Genomic DNA, 20,920 nt, shown 5'->3' on the forward strand with positions numbered 1-20,920 from the left:
AGAAGGCAGCATTTAACCTATCAGTCGACTAAGCTGGAGTCGAGGTGACGGACCCCAGGCAAGTTCAGTCTCTGGGTGTCCTTCCAAGCTGCTCCGTTCAGAGCAGGAGGGACGAGGTTTGGGTCTGCGGGAGGTTCGTGAACACAGAAGACTGACCAGGCAATCTTTCCTGTCCTTCAAACTCCTGGAGGTTTGGGATGGGGACAGGTCAGTCTATCTCCTAAGTAAGATCCTGTCTGCCGTGGACATCAAGCTAAGTACGAGGGACAGTGAGTGTTTCCCTACATCTCCTTCAAGTACCTAAGAGACAAGCCAGAGGGAGCCCAGAAGGCCCTCAGGAAGCCTGTAGTCTCACCCGCGAGAAACACTCTACCCAAGAAGGGGGCCTTTGGGGGGTATGGGGGACACAGTCATTACTGGAGAACAACTCCCCTCACAGATCTCCCCCAAGGCCATTCGACTCCAGTCAATTAGAGACCCCACCCCACCCAAATTCGGGCACTCTACCCCACTGCCCACGGCCGCCAGGTGGACCGCTTGCCTCTGTCTGTGGCCATAGCCCCCAGCGGCTCCTTGCAATCCAACCCAGAGCCTCCTGGGAGGCTGTGAGAGGTGCCCTTAGGAGGACGGCTTTCTTCTTTACTAGCCACACTGAGGAGCACAAAGATTAAGGTTTGCAGCTATTTTATTTACAAGTATACATTTAACACAATGAAATAAACACTGATATATTGAAGCCTAGTTAATAGTAGTGTAACAATATGTATCATTTGAATGATTACATTATTTTAAACAACAAACTACACTGAAAAATTAATGCGATAAAATTCTTGGTCATAATATTATTAAGAAATACAATATATAAATTGAAAATATGATTGCTCAAAATTTGAAAATGGAAGTGAACTCATTTGGACAGAGTCAGAGTTGAACATAATCTGAGAGGAAGGGGTGGGGGAGAATCTGACCCAAATGAAATCTTTCAGGTTAACAGAAGAGAAACGAAGCAGTTTATCGTAAAGGATGACGGGCAGTTGGCTTCCTCAGGCTGGACTGGGCCCCAGCGTCCCCGGTTCTGCAGGAGAATCACATCACCGAGCAGGAAGACTTTCCTTGTGAAGCGGCCCCATCGATTTTTTCTGCCTCCAAAATTATCCTTCTAAAAACATCAACAGCAGTCTGAAAACAGAGAGAAAACCAACTGGCGTTAGTTTTAAAGTGGAGCCTTGACCAACATGCGGTTGCACAGAGACAGGACCCAGTGACTGAAGCACGACGACGAACGCGGTTTCTGCTGGCCGGACGGGAGGAGGCCCGCTGCCCAGTCCTGCGCTTGGAGGTCAGGCGTGGGGGCCACCGGCTGGAGGTGGCCCAGCGCTACAGGAACCAGGGCTTCCACCTCTCCTGGAGATCCCCGTTTTCATCCGTCACCACAGGAAGCCGGAGGAGCCGTCATCCCTGGGCTCTGGCCCACTCCCCTCTGCCCCTGGGGCCCAGTCTCTGCACCCCCTCACCCCCGGGGTTCTGGACTGGAGCAGGGCAGGGGTTCCCCCTGCCTTGCACCGCACCCCGCCCTTCACACCCTTTCCCCTCCCACCTCCTTAAACCCCTCAGCTCTGACTCTGAGGCTGTCCCTCGAGCCTCCTGCCTCCTGACGGTGCCTCCAGGGCTTGGCCCTTCAGGAGGAGGAGCCCCTGTCCCTCGGGGCAGACACCAGCCCGTCCTTTCGGGGCAGTGACTGTGATAATCCTGAAACACCCATTTTCAAAAGCCTCACGGGGTAGCACCTACATCCTGTCATTACCAGGCACCAGCCCCCATCCTGACTTTCAGTTCCGCTCAGTATCCTGCCGGCTAGCACCCCTCGGCCCACTTCCTCGATACAGCCACACTTGCCTGCCCTCTCTCCCGGGCTGGCGCAGGCCCCAGGCAGTCTCTGTCCTTCCGCTCCCCACCCTGCCATCCTGCACCCACACGGTGGACGCAGCCGGGGGACACGCCCCCAGGGCCCCGAGTCCCAGCGCCCACCCACACTTCCCCGGTTCAGTCACCCACCGGGATGAAGGGGTCACGCCTCCTCCTTCCACTGGGGTCTCTGAACCTCTGCCCTGTTCTCACCCTCGGCTGATGACTGCGTTCTACACAGAAGCAGCACCCATAAGCGACCTCTGCCTACTTTGTCCACTAGTGACCATGCCCTTGAGTCTGGGCTCATCCACTCTGGCTCGAGCTTTCCTAGGATGGAACGACGGAGGCAGCCCTAGGCGAGCCCCAGCCAGCCCCCGGCCCAATGCTCTTGTCTAACCGAGGCCAAGGCTTCAGCAAGCACCCCTCTTTCTGCATTATCCATTCCCCTCCTTTGCCATGACTAAGCAGGCACGTTGGTATTTATTTCATTCTAAGAAAAATGCACAGAAAAATGTGTGGAAAGATGCATGCCAAACTCTTACAAAGAGAGTACAGTGTGCCTGGAATCTGGCTTTCTAGATAAATCTTAGCACTCTTGATTACCTGTGCGGTCTGACTCTGCCAAAGTGCATTCTCTTTCATCAGACTGCTGGAATACAGTTGTGAAGGCCTCCACAGAAAATAAGCCAAAACTGCAAATACATCTTATAGTTCAATAATAGTCAAAGTGCAGTATTCGCACTGACTTGATAGTTTCTTTATAAACCACTGTGCATTTTGTTATCAACAAATCTGACTCAATTCCACTGAGGACAGTTTATTTTAAAATACTGGATTTTTGGTTAGTACCAAGGTACACTTGAAAATTTATCAATAAAAAATTCAAGCAGTTTACACAGACTGGTTTCTAATCATGTGACTACTGATGAGGCATCTCTTACTAGTCTCTCTTCCTACACACAGACCAAGAGTAGTAAGCATGCCAGTATGGAGCACCTGTGTGGACCAGAATCACCTATACCTCTCATGTACGGAGGTCAGAGGGACTTGGTTCCTTCCACCTGATGGGGAGCAGATTTGACAACAAGATGAGAAAAGGTCCCTGGAGCCATGACCGAGGGCTGAGAAGTGTCCATACAGCTGTGAGGACCTTGGCTTTCCAAGGGTACACATACCGTCACGGTATGTACCTAACTGGGCTGCAAGAATCTTTCTGCCTTAACGGACTGTTTCATGTCTGATAAGGCGTTTGTTGATCTGATGAAGATGCTCAAGCAACCAAGGCAATGGTTGAGTCATCTGACCCTTGAACTTGTCTGGGATGTCTGAGGCGACCATACTGCACCCTTATCTTCTTTTAAGAGTTTTGGTTGATATCAGATACATTTGCTAAATTTATCAGAACTTTTAAAGAATCACAGCAGTTGGAATTTTTTCATTTTAAGCCTTGAGCACAATTCCATCTTTCCTTCAGATACTGAAAAAGCAGTCTACTGTCTTCTAAATGAAACTGAAAGGTCAAAGAGTAAATCTATCCAGAACTGTATTGAAGAACCTTTAAGCTATACTAAAGTATAACATAAACCAGACAGGACAGGCCTGCATCCTCAGACCAAAACGTAGCTCAGTAACAAACCCTAAGCTAACTAGGCCACTCTCAGTGACCACAACCTTAGGTCACTCTCAGAAGATACACTGGCCTGAGGTTCACCAGGCAATTCCTCTTGATTACATGAAGGCAGGGTCCATGCAGTGTCTACACCTTTGAGGCTGCTGGAAAGAGTAATAAAGGAACCGCCAGACACGTCCAGAGCAACACGCACACACGCACACACGCACACACAGCCCAGGGGCCACGGGCACCCACAGGAAGAGGGAGCAGCTGCTGACGCCTGTGTAACCGTCAGTCGAAAAGGGTAACTGCTCTTGGATCCTCAGATTTCCCCCAAAGAGAACCCAAACAGAGGGAAGTCAGTAAACAGACCAAAGAAAGTGTAGGGCCATCCAACTGCACTCCTCACCCCGAAACATGTTTAAACTGAGATACAGCTGTCACAAAACATGTATTCCAGGTGTACAATGTAACGACTCAATGTAAGTACGTATTGTGAAAGGATCACTGCACTAAGTCTGGTTCACGGTCACAATTTGTTTCTTCTTGTGATGAGAACTTTTAGGATCCACTCTTTTCTTAGCAGTTTTCAAATATACTGCATAGTCACCATGCTGTATATCCTATCCCCAAGACTTCTTTATTTTATAACCTGTAGTTTATACTTTCTGACCACCTTCAAGTCTTTATAACGTAAATCTTCAAGCACATAGGAAAATGGGGTCAGCCGTATAGTAACCGCTGGGCTCTGCTCCGAGCTCACCGAGTGTCAGCGTCTGCGCTGTGTTTGCTTGCTCCCCTCTACCCGTCTCCCCATCTATTCCATCTGAAACTAGGCCACAGGCATTAGGAAACCTGGCCCCTAAATACTCTGGTTTGCGTTTTCTAGGAATAAGGATGTAGTTTCTTCCTAATCCCAACACCATCACCACTCCTAAGACAATCATTTCCAAAACATACTCCAATCTCTCCAACTGACTGGAAACGGCTTTCACACTAGCCATGTTAGACCAGGTTCACAGAGACATTTAAATACAGAACAGTCTCCATCTCTCCCTCGAGAACACTATCATCTCTACTACACTTTGGGTCAGGCACAGGCCTTCTCTTCTCATCTATCAGAAAGCACGGTAGAGGACCAGATTTGGGTTAAACTTAAAATTCAGTCCAAGTTTTTACACCATCTGAAGTACAGAGTGATCATAAAAGGTTATTCACCTCTTGGATCTTAAATGCCTCACTTCTAAAATGAGACAGATCAACCAGATGATCTGAAGGGTACATAAGACACCCAATGTTTGGTTTAATACAGTTAGAGACAACACAGGTATCTCTCAGCTCTTACTATCTGCATTCTCACTGTGTGTGTGTGTGTGTGTTAGTTGCTCAGTTGTGTCCGACTCTGCGGACTATAGTCCGCCAGGCTCCTCCGTCCACTGAATTCTCTAGGCAAGAGTACTGGAGTAGGTTGCCATTCCCTTCTCCAGGGGATCTTTCCAACCCACGGACTGAACGGGGGCTCCTGGATTGCAGGCAGATTCTCTACCATCTGAGCCACCAGGGTCTGCACTCAGAAACTAAACGACTGCAGATAAATGTCTTGCTATCTACAACCCAGGAGGCAGCCGCATAGATTTAAGCTGCCTCGCCTGCTGACACAGGGACAGACAGATCTGCCTGTCGGGGGACCCCTGGGTTGACCAGGCACCACTAGAAACAGAACCACTGTATGTACAAATCATGGAGAACACGGAGCTCAGTGATCCTGTCCTTGAATCTCAGGATGAAACAAAGGGGATAAGAGAGAAGAAACTAATTTTGGCCGGAGGACTCCTGAGGGCCAAGGAGGAGGTGGGATTTGAGTACTGTCTCCAAGGGCAGGGGTCTTGGTGGGGAAAGGGGGCAGAGCTGGGGAAGGACAGCCCACTGTCCTCGACCACAAGCCCTACCCCTCACCCCCAAACTATAGTTTTCTCACAAAAATGCAAGCCAATTCATTTTACCTGAGGGTCAGACAAGATAATGTGTTGAAAAGACTTTACGTATGCAGCTAATCACGTTAGAGAACCGTGAGCGCACAGGGGAGGCATCTGCATGTACCATGGTGTTGAGGGGAGGGGGAGCGGCTTGGTGGGCCTGCCAAGCGCAGGATGCGGTGGAAGAAGAAACTGGGAAAGTGTGATTCACACCCTGCGCTCATCACACGCTGGGCGCTTTGGGGCTTGTTTGACAGATGACGGGCAACCCACTGACAGTTTTTAGGTGAGTGACATCATCTGATCGGCAGCGAATAGAAACACTGGTGAGAATATGGAGGCGGGAGGCAAGCTGGGCCGCTCTGGGTCTCAAGGAAGGAAGAGGAAAAAGGGGACACGGGAAGCCTGCTGACAGAGGACTGACACCCCTCCTCACAGGCCTGAAAAGGAGCATCTACCCGCAGGGCTGATGCTGGTGAAGCACTTGCACAATGGTTCTCACTGGTTTCTATGTTTCAAAACAACAGGTACATCTCACTCAGTTTTACCCAACAGAAAAAGGGGGCAGGTACAAGAACAAAATTGCCAAAGTGACTTCAAATCATTCTTGTTTCTCTTCTACGCCTGGACTTAGTTCTGTACCAGCCTTTAGCATGAAACAAAATAAGACTACGTGTTCGCAGAGGAAGTATTGCCTTTACATTGCTTAACTTCTATTTATCATACAAACATTCTAGGTCCCATCATAACACTGACTGAATTAAAATACCAACAGCCTTTCATCTTCCTAAAGCAACCCAGAGCTGGGCACTCGAGATGGTGGGAGGAGGAGGGCTGAGCAGGAGTGATGACGATGGCAGCGGCACACCGACTCAGCAACACACACGCCCACGACTGAGGGGACACAGGGCAATGTGAGTTTTAAAAACCACGTACCTGATTTTCTTTTGCAGATGATTCCAAAAACGCTGCGTTCCAAGACTCTGCTAACGCTTTCCCTTCTTCATAACTGATCACCCTGACAGAAACAGAAAATTCTAATTGAAGTACTTTGCTCTTTACCACGTAAGGTGTGTGTAACTGACTGACGAGGCAGTCAGCTCAGTCTCATCCAGAGTGCACGCAGAGTCTCTCCGCCACCCTGAGCTGGGGCAGAGCGGACACTGCCTGACGGGGCCGCCCGCTCCTGCAAATCCCCTATGGTTCGGAGAACAGGACTCCAGCCTCCGCAACAACCGACTCCTTTCTCAGCAGCTCGGCTGTAAGCCCCCCTGAGATGGGCCATTCTGAAAGGGCCCACAGTGTCCCCCTGCTGCCCGCGGGCCGCGTCTTCCCATCCGGGTCCTTCCTCCGATGCTGAGCTCCCCAGGAACAGGGTCCTCAGTCTGGTGCTCAGAAAACTGTCTGGACTAAACCAGCACTACCACTGTCTTTTTAGTCTGCTTTGTGCAAAATGGCAAAAGCATCGAAGATAATTTTCTACAGTGTGTGCCCTCTTTTTAAGAGGAAACATTTTCCACGATGGGTGAGATTTTTTACTGCAGTTTTGTTTCTGTTATGCAGTCATCGCCACACTTCTGAAAACAGAAATGCTATGGCTAAAAATATTCTAGCTTTAAGAACAATTAAAAACAGAACCTCAGTGACTACATCACTTTATATAGCAGTATTTAGAAGCTACATACCTTTCCATATGTAGGTCTTTCTTATTCCCAACCAACATAATAGGTATTCTGTTAACACAAGGGAAAAAAAAGCCAAAGTACACTAGTCAGTGCCAGATTTGATTGTTCCGATGATCCTAGTATATCTAAAATAAGAGATAAACTATTGCTACTTACTGTACTTTCCCCACCATATCCAATAATTTGCCATGGATAACTTTGATCACTTCAAAACTATAAAACAAAAAGCATGGAATCAGACACCCATTTAGTGGTGACATTCTAAAATGGTTGTTATTGATATTTATATTGGTGACAATAGAAAATGTCATAGACTCACCATTTTAATATAAAGTAAACTGAACACAAGGAATTCCTTTATTTTTTCCTAGCACTCTTTTTCACATGTGTATGTATTCAACACGCAGTAGCCCTTACTGAGAATATTCAAGGTGGAATAGGCGAGATACTTAAATTGGAACGTTTACTACTGGGCTGATTTAATCTGTGAATAAAACATTTGTAGAACGTTCCTTAGCAATCAGCCTATGCTCCACACTAATAAGGTAAAAACAGAGAAAAATAAATCAATTAAGTATTTCCCATTTTAATTAGCAGGAAAGCTCAGTTCATGTTCATTCACTATTCTGGGCAGTCTGAGGTAAGACATAGTTTTTTATTCCACTGGTGCAAGAGAGTATCTAATGGGATAATTTTTTCCCTTAACAGCCTGTTTGCTCCACCAGACAACCACTAAAAACCATTAAAGTCTGATTGTTACTACTGCCAATTCCAGCATAATCCCTCAGAAGGATTAATGTCACCTAAGCACGGCAAATAAACTCAAGCAAGGAGAAGCAGGCCTTACCTTTTGATTGATGTAACAGAATACACAAGAATATAACCATTAATATCTATGGAGTATGTCTGAGGAAAGATGGAATATTCATCCTGTGGAAGAAAAAACAATTATATTGAGTGAAGGCTTCACATGGGGTTTCCCTGGAGGCTCTGTGGTAAAGCGTCTGCCTGCAATGCAGGAGCCCCGGGTTCGAACGCTGGGTCAGGAAGATCCCCCAGAGGAGGAAATGGCTACCCACTCCAGTGTTCTTGCCTGGGAGGGGCCTGGCAGGCTACTGTCCATGGAGTCACAAGAGAGCCAGACACGACTAGGCAACTAAACAACAACAACGTCTTTATCTAGGGTAACAAGCGATCAAAGAAATCAAAGCAAACAGAAAGCAGATTATTATTTGAGAGACATAGCTTTTACACACCCAAGATTTAAGGCTGGTTTGGGGGCAGGAGTATGCTTTAAGCCAATACTGATAAATGGCTCAGGCTAGTCTAAGGCTTTCTAGGGACGGCTAACGTCTTGCGGTTTGTGAGAGACAGAAGGAATGAGAAGACTGGTTCCGTGACCCCGTGTCAAGGAAAAGCGCCACCACGTTTCTTACGGACAGAAAGCCCGAGTGCCTTAGGCCTCGCAGAAAATTCCCGTGTGCTCTAGTTTACTCCATCAATGTGTATTTTCGGCTATCTCCCTCACATGAGTCACAATGGCCTGAGCCCAGTCCAGGGGTCATTAGTGGGTTGCTACCAGCACTCGAAAAAAAGAGGATGACTGAGGAAACAAAACGCCAGACTCAAGTCAGCACACTCAGACTTTCTAGGATCGAATGTGCTATTTACTGAGCAACTTTAGGAATTAAAGGCACACCGTATGCCACTGCCTATTAGGACCAGTTTTATAAGCTTTATGAAGAAGCCTGGTGCTTTGCGTACAGAATTGTTTAAAGCACACGAAAGTGTCTAACATCAATGCAGGATTCAAGAGTGCCACTGTCTGGTACAAACATTTCCTGCTTCAGCTGAAATACAGCTGTTACTATACCACCCCATCCTAAGCTCTACTGTAGGAAAATCACACCAAGCCATCCTCATATCAAGTAACTGTCTCTGTTAACTGTGCAATTCCAGTGTGGTTATGACAATGACCCTGATCAGATAATAGCATTTCAACATTACAAAGCTTACTACATATGCAAAGTAAAACCATTAATTATTAGTACAATTATGACCAAATTTAATTCACTTTAGTGTTGATGCTGAAAATCAAATTATTAATGGAATGACAGATCTTTCTACCCAGATTAAAACAAAATTTCAAATACTTTTAGCCGAGAGTTCAGTGGCAGTAGACTCAAAGTTAAAAATTTCATCATACTCAAGAGGCACAGTGTGAAAAAACTAGTAAGAAAGTGAAACGGAGGAAAAAGACCCTCAGCTTTAACAGTGACCAAAGACGACAAAAAACCTAAGAAAATAGAAGCGTAACACATGGTCCAGCCGAAGAAGATCTTAAAATAGTCCTGAAAGATAAAAAGACTTAATCAACCGAAGAGTGTGCCACAGACTTCAGCATGAATATGCAGACTCGTAAGGATATCTATTAAGTAATCCCAAATTATACATGAATGTAACATACTCCTGATGAAAAGTATACTTCCTGAGAGAAAATACCAACTGAACAGCAGGTGGGTGGAAACCGTAAAGCCAAAGATTAGAACAGAGCAGGACTACCTCATGAATGGAGCAGACTGGGAAGTCTGCAAAGACCCAAACAGACCCAGGAAGCAGGCATATAAAATCAGAAGCTGGCATTTCAAATCAGTACAGATGAAAGGTAACCCTCAGCTAAATGTACAGTGAACAAATGCAGAGCCACCTGGAGGTAAACAACTAACTTGGATCTCTTAACTCACACCTTAGCAAAGCGTACTCCAGAGGAAAGACTTGCAGACGAAAACTGACAGTGTGTTCACAGTGGACGGGAGGGTTACAAACAAACAAACAAACAGTAGTCTTGGTTAAAAAGGGATTAATCAGCTCAACTACATGAAAATGAAGAAGTTCTTCATGGCTAAAAGTCTTTCAAACAAAAGGAAGACTGAAAACAAAATCTCAAAGCTCAGCTCATATACTAAATGCTAATTTTCTTCACATATTAAAAATCAGCAAGCAAAGACCATCCTGCCAAAAAACAAGGGTGAGATATGTGAACAGACAAGATAATTCACAGAACGGAAATAAAAATGTCCTCAAATACAGGAAAATAAGATCAAATTCCTTAGTAAGAAAGATAATTAAAATGACACCCAGCAGACTGGCAAATATAAAAAAAAACTGGCCACACATCATGTTGGTGAGGCTCCAGGGAAACAGGCAGTCCTGTTGACTGCTGCCAACCAGGTGACCCTGTGGGGTCCAGTAGCCCCCCACCCAGGAAATCTATATATGTGCCAGATATAACCATCTTTCTAAAACAACACAAGATATTGACTGCGGCACTGCTGGTGGTGGCCGGACCGCAGACAACCTAATTGCTGATCAATAGTTAAACTATGGCGCATCCTGGGCATCTGGCAGCTCGGTGTCGAACCCCTGCCTGCCAGTGCAGGAGGCGTGGATTCAGTGCCTGGGTCAGAAGCTCCCCGGAGAAGGAAACGACAGCCCACTCCAGTGTTCTTCGCCTGGGAAATCCCACAGACAGAGGAGCCTGGTGGGCTCCAGTCCACGGGGTCGCAGAGAGTCGGACAGGACTTACTGACTAAACAAATGATATATCCAAACAACGGGCTATTACGCAGTCCCGGCAGGGCACGGCAGGCCGTCTGCACCGATACAAAATAATCTCCAAGATGGAGATACCGAAACACATTACTTTTTGTGTAGAAAATAAAGGAAAAAACTTGAAATATATTTGCATGTTCATGTATAAAAAAGCTTGGAAACATTTACTAAAAACTTACAATGGGTTACTGCTGGCAAAGGGAGCTAAGACAGTTACAGTAGAAAGATTTGACTATTTACCCTTTTGTGTTATTTTATTTCTATTAACATGTACATGTACTATTATTTCTAGATGACCTTAAGTAAGTAAGGTCACTCAGTCGTGTCCGACTCTTTGTGACCCTGTGGACTGCAGCCCACCAGGCTCCTCAGTCCATGGGATTCTCCAAGCAAGAATACTGGAGTGGGTTGCCATTTCCTTCTTCAGGGGATCTTCCCAACCCAGGGATCGAACCCGGGTCTCCCGCATTGGAGGCAGATGCTTTAACCTCTGAGCCACTAAAAGACAACAAAAAAGGTGGGGGGAATTTGACATTAAAATTGACTGTCTCTGACTCACCTGTCATGAGTTTACTTAAATTACACCAAAACAAAATATTTCATGCAAACTAAAAATAACCAACTTGTATTTACTATGTTCATCAGCATCCCTAGCTGGGCAATTAAATCAGCTGCATAAAATAAACTACTAAATAAACAGTACTTGCTATCAAATATTTAGTTCAGTTCAGTTCAGTTGCTCAGTCATGTCCGACTCTTTGTGACCCCATGAACCGCAGCATGCCACACCTCCCTGTTCATCACCAACTCCTGGAGTTTACTCAAACTCATGTCCATCGAGTCGCTGATGCCATCCAGCCATCTTATCCTCTGTCGTCCCCTTCTCCTCCTGCCCCCAATCCCTCCCAGCATCAGGGTCTTTTCCAATGAGTCAGTTCTTTGCATGAGGTGGCCTAAGTATTGGAGTTTCAGCTTCAGCATCAGTCCTTCCAAAGAACACCCAGGACTGCTCTCCTTTAGGATGGACTGGTTGGATCTCCTTGCAGTCTGAGGGACTCTCAAGAGTCTTCTCCAACACCACAGTTCAAAAGCATCAACTCTTCGGCGCTCAGCTTTCTTCACAGTCCAACTCTCACATCCATACATGACCACTGGAAAAACCATAGCCTTGACTAGACGGACCTTTGTTGGCAAAGTAATGTCTCTGCTTTTCAATATGCTATCTAGGTTGGTCATAACTTTCCTTCTAAGGAGTAAACGTCTTTTAATTTCATGGCTGCAATCACCATCTGCAGTGATTTTGGAGCCCAAAAAAATAAAGTCTGACACTGTTTCCACTGTTTTCCCCTCTATTTCCCATGAAGTGATGGGACCAGATGCCATGATCTTATTCTGAATACTGCTATACAGTAATTGATTACATGTAATTTTACTCCTCAAATGCGTGAGTAAACAAATTTATTACAGACTGCTTTTAATTGAAGGAAACTGCCCTTTAATCATTCTTCCTTGCTACCACAGTCTTAACCCCAGACCAAGCCCACAGGAATCCAATTAAAAACAGCTCTTAAGTGCCATGTCATCCAGTTTCTACAGAACAAGGGTGGGACCGTGGCACAAGAAATACTGCCCCGGCTGTACCATCCTCAATGTTATATAAACACAGCACAGCCTTTAATGGTCTCCCAAGTGTGAATACAGGCTTTAGGAATTATTAGCTGCAATGAGAACAAATTATTCAAAGCACCTAATCTGGGAATATCCTGTGCAGAAATTCTCTAAATATTCTGAGCCGGTGGTAACAAAACCCAAAGGAGCGAGACAGCAGGGCTCAGGACTTAGCCCATGCTCCTATCACACTCACACCGGACACAGTTCCTGAGCACTCTGGTCCTTTCGGGGTCATTCTTTGTATAACTCCATCATTAAAACAGTTAATGGCAAAGTGTACGTTTATGCTTTAGAGCAGAACAAAACCTCATAGAACACACTCAGCATAAGGTCCTACGCCAGGGGCTCTTTTCACTGGTTTCTAAGCCATGTGATCAGTCATCTATGAGGTCAGTTGTCTATGAGGCAGGCTGCTGGTCAAGATTTCTGTTGTTTCTCTTGTTCCAGTAGACTCCCACTCTGCAATGGGCGGGGACCCCATTGACTGAAAGCCTAGGATGGCTCCGCTCTAAGAAAATCCCATGAGGTCACGGACGTTGAGTGAACGAGTTGCATGTTACAGCTCTGGAACACACACATTTGCTGTATCTGAAGCTTCCAGAAAGGAAACTCCAGGATTCCCTGCACTGCCAAAATGACTCAATACAGCTATTCTCTTGCTTCACTGTGGGGTGGCGGTGGGGCGGTGGTGGTGGGGGCCGGGTTTACACTTTCCTTCTTCGTTCACTTCAAAATATAAAGCACAGGGAATTCACTCCAAACCCAGAAGGCAGGCTGCATCCTTCTAGGTCTATCCGTTTTCCCCAGGTTCCAGAAAAAAAGCCTCCATTTAACATGGCAAAACAGTCTACCTGACTCTCACCTGCCTGCCAGTCTGATCGTCTGTTGATTCTAAGACACAAGGTGGCATCCCAGCATCTTTACAGGTCCCAGCCTTCAGGCAACAGTCATAAATTCAGCTGAACAAAGTGGTTTTTAGTCAAAGTGGGACTGGGTGACATGTAATGGGGAAGATGAGCTGTCAAAGGGTTCTCTCTGTTCCTCTGAAGTTCTCTTCATTTCTTTTATCCTTTGCATACATGCTAAGTCGCTTCAGTTATGCCCAACTCTTCGTGACCCCACGGACTGTAGCCCACCTGAATCCTCTGCCTGTGGGATTCTCCAGGCAGGAATACTGGAGTGGGCTGCCACACTCTCCTCCAGGGGATCCTCCTGACCCAGGGACCCAACTCCCATCCCTTGTGTCTCCTGCACTGGCAGGTGGATTCTTCACCACTGGTGCTGGCGACCCACTCTCCACCTTCACTGTCACATTAACCTGTGAATATCTTTTGTGGGGAGGGGTTACTTACCTTTGGCAATTACTGTCTAGCAAAGAAAACTGACACTCTAATCTTGTAATCATATAATAAATCCATATGACCAGCTTGTTTCTGCCCTACACCTTTCCCATGCCTTTTCCCCTGGAAAAGATCCACTTTTGTTCTTAATGTAGAAGGAGACGTATTTCAAAGGGAGGAAAAGCACTGATGTGATCCTCTGATATGGAATCAATGTTTAGAAAATAGAAAACTACCCTGTAATAAATATAAACCTTTACAATGTCATCATGAATATATTCAAAACAAATTGTGAAGTAGAAAAACAAGCTAATTATTTGAAAAAACTTCTGTTAAGTCTCTTTGAAAAGATAAAGCAGACAGCCTACTGATGTCCAGACACACAAAGTCACAGGGGCTCTCTTGGCATCGTCCTTGTGCTTGCGAATCAGTAGCAGGCCAAGACGCCGGACACGCTGTACGGGATTCTGACACTTACCTGCCCAGCTGTGTCCACAAGTTGAAGATGATACTCCTGTCCATTTACTGTGATCAATTTTGTGAAAGCTACAGTGAAAAAGGAATTAAAATATTTGTTAGCTAGGAAAAAAACAAACTTTCGATCACTGAAAGCTTGAACAATGACATCCAACTAAGCAGAGTCCTTAATAATCTCATAAAATGATCCCAGGAAACAAACAAGAATGTCTGAGTTTAACAGACCCTCCCCTCCTTCCATTATTGAACTAAGCAGTGACGACTTACTAAAACCAACGTCAGGCAGACCTTGAACTATCTTCAAAGAAACCAAGAGCAGACAATGCTTCTATCTTATACAAAGCAGAGTGAGCGCTCTATGACGGCCCTCTTGTGAAAAGCGCAGCATACAGAGCCTGAGGTCTAGAATGAACCCAAAGCACACGACTTTTCATTAATTTACAGCAAGTCTGGTGTCAGAACACAAAGAGTTAGCTCAGTTATTAACTGAAGTGCAAAGAACTTCCAGTGCATAAAAAATTAAACAACTTTATCGAGAAATAGAACGGCACAGAATAGATGTTCTTTGTGAAGTCACCACTCGACTTGGCTTAAGGCTGGGAGCAATTTGTCACAACTGCTTTTCCCTATCAGGGGACTGGGTGGGAATCAGACTCAAATCACTTAGGGAAAGTTCATAATTCTAAGGAGAAAGACAGTAGACAAATAGGGATGAAAGAGGAAAGAACCATTAATAGTAATAGGATATGAACCCCTGGTAAATAACCATCTGAGCCCCTGGTAAATAAATGGGACATTTCTTCTGCACACCCCAGGCCCAGCATCCTGACTCAGCCTGAGTTGAGTCCTCAATCTCCTGGCTCTAGCCCCCCACCTGACTGGAGCAGCCAACAGAATCCACCCCTTGTGCCGCTGAGAAGAGGACCCACTCCTGCCACTTTGTTCCAGACAAAAGAGACAGCAAAAAGCGACTGATGAAAATCCTGAGAGACAGCCGTGACAAGGAGAGATCTTACGTCAATGATGAATTCGCCCAGGAGAGAAAGGCTGGCCCCCACGACAAGCGATAATCGAAGAGACGCGTCCTAGCACCAAGCTTTTCTGACGCGACCAGGGCGAGGCTAGAACCGGGAAGCGAGAATCGCAGAGCAGACCGCCTGAGCCAGCTGCCACACTTCATCATCCCTGTGCTCTTCCTGAAAACCATCGCTTCAGTGAAATCGTCACACTGGATGAAAACTGAATCAGAATACATCAAGATAGGGAGTACCCAAGATAAACTGCTTTCATCACTTCTAAGAGAAAAACGCTACTGTACTCTTCCCCCACGCTGTAACCTTGAATTTGGGGCGCACTTCGGACGGACTGTGCTCCTGATCCCTGTCGGCCGGGGGCAGTCGTGGCGTGCAGTGTGAAGACCTGCCCCCCTCCCCATCACACTCAGTCAGGTGAGACCAGAAGCGCATCTGAGACTCGATGGAAGCTCTGTCAGGGACGCTGGTGAGCAGGAAACCTGGAAAAGATCACTGAGACAGAACACTCATCATTCACGAACTCTTTCCTGGGGACCGGTGATCACTGCCAGCACTGTTCCAAGTGTTCAAGATACTGCAGTCTCTGACCTCAGTGAGCTGACACCCCAGGAAAGGGAGGATAAGCAGATGGAGAGACAGACACACACAGTCAATTAGCTTCCCTATGAGAAGCATCCAGGCAGAGCTGAAACTGCAAGTGAAAAAGTAACAAAGTCAAGGAAAAGTGAGAAAGACTAAGCCACGGAGACTGCGAGAACAGTGAGGGTGGGGGGTGGACAGAGGGGCAAGTTAACGATCACGCTAGGACGTGGTGAGTAACCTGGTGCGATCTGTATTTAAAGAAAAGATCACTCTGGCTATGCCATGAGTAGTGAGATGGACGAAAATGGATGAGGGACACAGGGAGACGCCATCTAGTCTATCACGATCTAAGAAGGATGGGGGCCTGGACTGGAGGGCTGAGAACGGCGGATTCTGGACGCAGTGCACAAGGGCAGAAAGAGGGTTTTCTCACAGGCTGGAAGCAGGTGTGCGAGGCTGCAGATCAGGATGACTCCTGAGCTTCTGGGCTGAGCGACCTGAGGCCCGAGTCACCAGCTATCCGCAGAGGCAAGGCCTGGAGGAGCCGCGGTGGGGGCCGGGCGGTGTGGCTGGGTTTAGTTATGTTCAGCGCGAAAGCCCAGGAAATATCCAAGGAGCAACAGGGGCAGCTAAAGAAAACAGCTGAGCTGAGAGGAGAGACAGGGTCACCAGAGAGCAAAGGTCTGAGCGTCGGGGGCACTGCGAGGCCGGGTCAGAAAGACATGAGATTCAACCAACGAACAGGGGACGTACTGGCCAGTGAGGGGAGAGACAGAAAAGAAACAAGATATTCATAAGCGTTTTAGCATTTCCTTGCCTAGGAAGAGGATGTAAACCCTCCTACACACAGCAGTGAAATCAAACTGAAGACCTTCCATCTGCCGCAGGAACACTGCCTCTTCTTGTTACTACAGAAAAAAGGGAAGTGCAACGAGAGGCACGCCTGTGGGTTCCACAGCCCGGAAAGACGCTCGACACAACCTCCTGGTGTAGAAGGGAAAGGCGGCCGGCTCCTGCGAGCCTGACCTTGGGCTCTCCTCTCTCCCTCCCTTTCCAATCACTAGAGAAATTCCTCCAATTTTCAACCTCAAACCCTGAAACTGCCGCAAGCAAAACGAACAGAGGCTTATGAGCTAAGTTAAACCTAATAAGCAAATAAGCAGCATATTAATAAAGGTTTCTAAAATGAGGTACTCCCAAAATAAGATCTGTGTTACTAATGTGCGCTGAGAATTCCTAATTCATAGTCTGCTGGACAAGTTACCCACCATGCAACGCGTGGTGATGCAGTACAACGCCTAAGGAGAATTTCCCAACTTCTGGTGAGGAGCTGTACTAATTCACTAACAGTGCTACTTCCAGATGGCAGAAACTGCGAACCGCTGCCATTTTTCCTTTAAATTATAAACTACCACTGTGAGATTTCATCATATCAATTTAGTTTCAATTGAGGTGTGATAGCAGCCATGAAATTAAAAGATGCTTGCTCCTTGGAAGGAAAGCTATGACCAACCTACACAGCAGAGACATTACTTTGCCGACAAAGGTCCATCTAGTCAAAGCTATGGTTTTTCCAGTAGTCACGTGTGGATGTGAGAGAGAGTTGGACTATAAAGAAAGCTCAGTGCCGAAGAATTGATGCTTTTGAAGTGTGGTGTTGGAGAAGACTCTTGAGAGTCCCCTGGACTGCAAGGAGATCCAACCAGTCCATCCTAAAGGAAATCAGTCCTGAATATTCATTGGAAGGACTGATGCTGAAGCTGAAACTCCAATACTTTCGCCACCTGATGCAAAGAACTGACTCATTGAAAAGACCCTGATGCTGGTAAAGACTGAAGGCAGGAGAAGGCGGCGACAGAGGACAAGATGGCTGGATGGCATCACCGACTCAACGGACATGAGTTTGAGCAAACTCCGGGAGATAGTGAAAGACATGGATGTCTGGCGTGCTGCAGTCCATGGGGTCCCAAAGAGTCAGACACAACTGAGCAACTGAACCAACACCACCGTTGCATTTCATCATATCAATCTAGTTTGAACTGAGTTGTGGGAGTAACACTACAGTATACAAGAAAGCACACTGGCAGAGCAGTATTTGGTCTAGAAATTTCCTCAAACTAGAAAATATTACCATGGTTTTGTTGATGCTATTCTCTTAAACCCCTGTTAAAAGATGACCAAGTCCCAGAATTTTTGCTTTTGCAGTGATACTTCAGAGATGTGTTACTACTGAATGTCTGCTAGCAACAACTCGGACTAGATTATAAAGTTAGGTGTAGCGATTCCCAGATTTAGAGTAGTGTCTTTTAAAACCATGAAACCACACATTCGTTCATGATGCTACCAACACGTTTATGACAACCATTTTCTTGTTCGTTCCTTGGTTTCTCTGAGCAATTTTCTTCTGCTACATTGTGGGGGAAAGGGTGGAGGGCTTCTCACTGTGTTACTTGGTCAGAAGCCTCATATACGGAATGTGATGTCTGTATATGCCTCATAAACTTAAAAAAATTTTTTTTATTATTTGTTTTTGGCTGCGCTGGGTCTTCACTGCTGCATGGGCTTTCTCTAGCTGTGGTGAGCAGGAGCTCTTCTCTGGCTGCAGCGCTTGGCTTCCTTTGTTGCGGAGCGTGGGCTCTGGAGCAAGGGCTCAGCAGTTGCTCTGTGGCATGTGAAATCTTCCTGGACGAGGGATCGAATCTGTGTCCCCTGTGCTGGCAGGAGAACTCTTAGCCACTGGACCACCAGGGAGGTCCCACCTCATGAACTTTAAAGGGACTCATACTTGGACAATCATTTCTGCTCTTGCCAAAAAATTTAATAAATACTGAGAATTCATCTTTATTACTGAATACTAAGTGTTAGAAAAATATTAAAAATGTGATTAAAGATGATGCTGACAGCCTTCAAGGTAGGATTATATTCTGGTTTTGAGATAGCATCAAGGTAAGAAAGTCCCACTTTCATCAGGTCCATTACTTATATACAAAGAAAATGTATTTATATACAACATGACTTTCCTTCCAATTCAATTTTAAATGGCACAAAGCTACACAATTAGAAGAACCACTTTTAGGGCAGAGCTTGCCATGAAAATTGTCTTCTATGGATAAAATTCCCCAATGAGCCTTAGCTCTTTAAGGACACAAACTTCGAAATTGCTACGTATAGCAAATATTAAGGGCAAGGTCATGGGTTATTCTATCCTTATTCTGACGTTGAGGCAACCAAGCTTGTGCGTGTAACATTCAGATGAATCTGCTCCTCACACTGGCACACTAGTCGATGCCAGCTAAACACATCAACACAGGATGGAGTCAGGATACCTCCTTCCTGAGACTGGCAGGGGTTACCTTAAACTCGGATCTGCCCAGAGTTAGCTCAGCAACCTACAGGCTTCCTTCCCTGCCACCAGCATGCTGGGACGCAAAGGACAGTTGAGTATTTTAAGCCAGGGGCTGGCAAACTCTGTCTGAAAGGGGCCAGACAGTAACTATTTCAGGCTCTTCAGGCCAGATGGTCTCTGAGGCAGCCACTCAACAGCTCTGCAACCGTAGAGCTGAGACGGCCAGAGACAGTGGAGCACAGCGTCTTGGCAGGGCCACGTTCTGATAAAACTTGATGGATCCTGAAATCTGAATTTCACGCAACACTCACATGTCACTGGCATTCTTTTTCTTTTGACTTTTTCAAATATTAAAAAATGTAAAAATCATTCTTTGCTCATAAGCCATACAAAAAGACAATGAGGCCTTTCTGACATGCAGGCCATTGTCTGTCAAATCCATCATGAGCCTCTTTTTTGGCAGGAGAAGTCAAATCCAGCTGTTAAGAGTCATGAACCTGGCTGTTAAGTCGGCTTCAGTCTAACATGCCAATCAGACTTTGACAATCTCAGCTTTAAATCTGTAAGCTCCTCGGGAGATTCTAGGTAAGTCATGGTGTCAAGAACCTCAAGTCTTGGTTCTAGTGTCTGCCTAGGGTTCTAAGACAGCCTGAAATAAGACCAGCGTCCAAAACACCCGCTTCCCAGGATGGAAGCATTCCGGGTTCTCTGCCCTGTTCCCGCGATCTAGGCTTGGGCCATGGGCCTAGAATCCTTCAGGAAGATTCTGAAATCATAGACTGATACCGGACAAAGTAAAGGCTGAGGCTGGTTCTGGTCTTGGGTGCTTTTTTCTGCACATGGCCTGAAACGCCAACGAGCTCTGGATACAACTTTTCAGGAAACGCTGCAAGGGCTTGCTCCAATCCTGAAACAGCTCACTCTCCACGGCCTCCTCTCAAGTCTTTAGAGCTGGAAGGGGCTGTGGGGACTAGAGCGTCTACAAAAGTAAGGTACAAAGGAACTGGAGTGTTTTCATCCTTTCAAGCCTAGAATCGCTAGAAAGGGCTACTGCTGAGAAGGGGAAAGAAGACCGCATACTCTCTTTCCATACAGCAGCGTCTCTAACAGGAGGTTCCAGTGTGGAACTGCATCCTATGGGAATGAGTAACAACGTCGAGACAATGGCATCTGGACATCATTCATTCAGTGTGAAGTAAGATTCATTCCGTGTGAAACGGGTAAAGCTGTGGAAGTTTTTCTGGGCCCCCGGCTGGAGATCTATAGGTTTAACTGAATACTCTTTGCAATCAAAGCCTCCAGGAATACACAGTGGCTGCTGATAAGCAAAAAGCAGGCTTCTCAGCTTATAAATCCCTGAAAACAATACTTACTATTTTCTATGGTTGGATCGTAGGAGTCAACAAATTGGCCTTCAACAAACTGAATCGTCAACGAGGATTTCCCTATAAAAGAGAGCAACAGCTCAGTATGTATTGGTATATTACGGTAAAAAAAAATAATTTTACTATTTTACCAAAAATAGTCTAAGAGAAAATATATTTCATATATACAATAGGAATTTAAGCAATGAAGCTACTATGAATTAAACATGTCTGTGATACTAACAAACAGTACTAACCAATAAGCATATCACACAGTTTTTAAAAGTAAACAAACCTTTAAATAAGGTCTAAG

The 20,920-nt window shown here is 46.0% G+C and overlaps 1 protein-coding gene across 1 annotated transcript in view; it reads right to left on the reverse strand.

Moving 5' to 3' along the window:
* Window positions 1-667: 667 nt before the first annotated feature.
* The window catches only part of RHEB (Ras homolog, mTORC1 binding), a 54,031-nt gene continuing 33,778 nt past the window's right edge, over window positions 668-20,920 (reverse strand). Inside the window, exons 2-8 of the mRNA XM_069588743.1 lie at window positions 20,617-20,688; window positions 14,283-14,350; window positions 8,029-8,111; window positions 7,338-7,394; window positions 7,182-7,229; window positions 6,433-6,514; window positions 668-1,179 (exon numbers count right to left, since the gene is read on the reverse strand). Coding sequence (XP_069444844.1) covers window positions 1,087-1,179; window positions 6,433-6,514; window positions 7,182-7,229; window positions 7,338-7,394; window positions 8,029-8,111; window positions 14,283-14,350; window positions 20,617-20,688 — 503 coding nt within the window. The 3' untranslated portion in view covers window positions 668-1,086. The remainder of the gene's footprint in view (window positions 1,180-6,432; window positions 6,515-7,181; window positions 7,230-7,337; window positions 7,395-8,028; window positions 8,112-14,282; window positions 14,351-20,616; window positions 20,689-20,920) is intronic.

Source organism: Ovis canadensis, chromosome 4 (genome assembly GCF_042477335.2).
Source record: "Ovis canadensis isolate MfBH-ARS-UI-01 breed Bighorn chromosome 4, ARS-UI_OviCan_v2, whole genome shotgun sequence".
In the NCBI taxonomy this organism is placed as follows: Eukaryota; Metazoa; Chordata; class Mammalia; order Artiodactyla; family Bovidae; genus Ovis; species Ovis canadensis.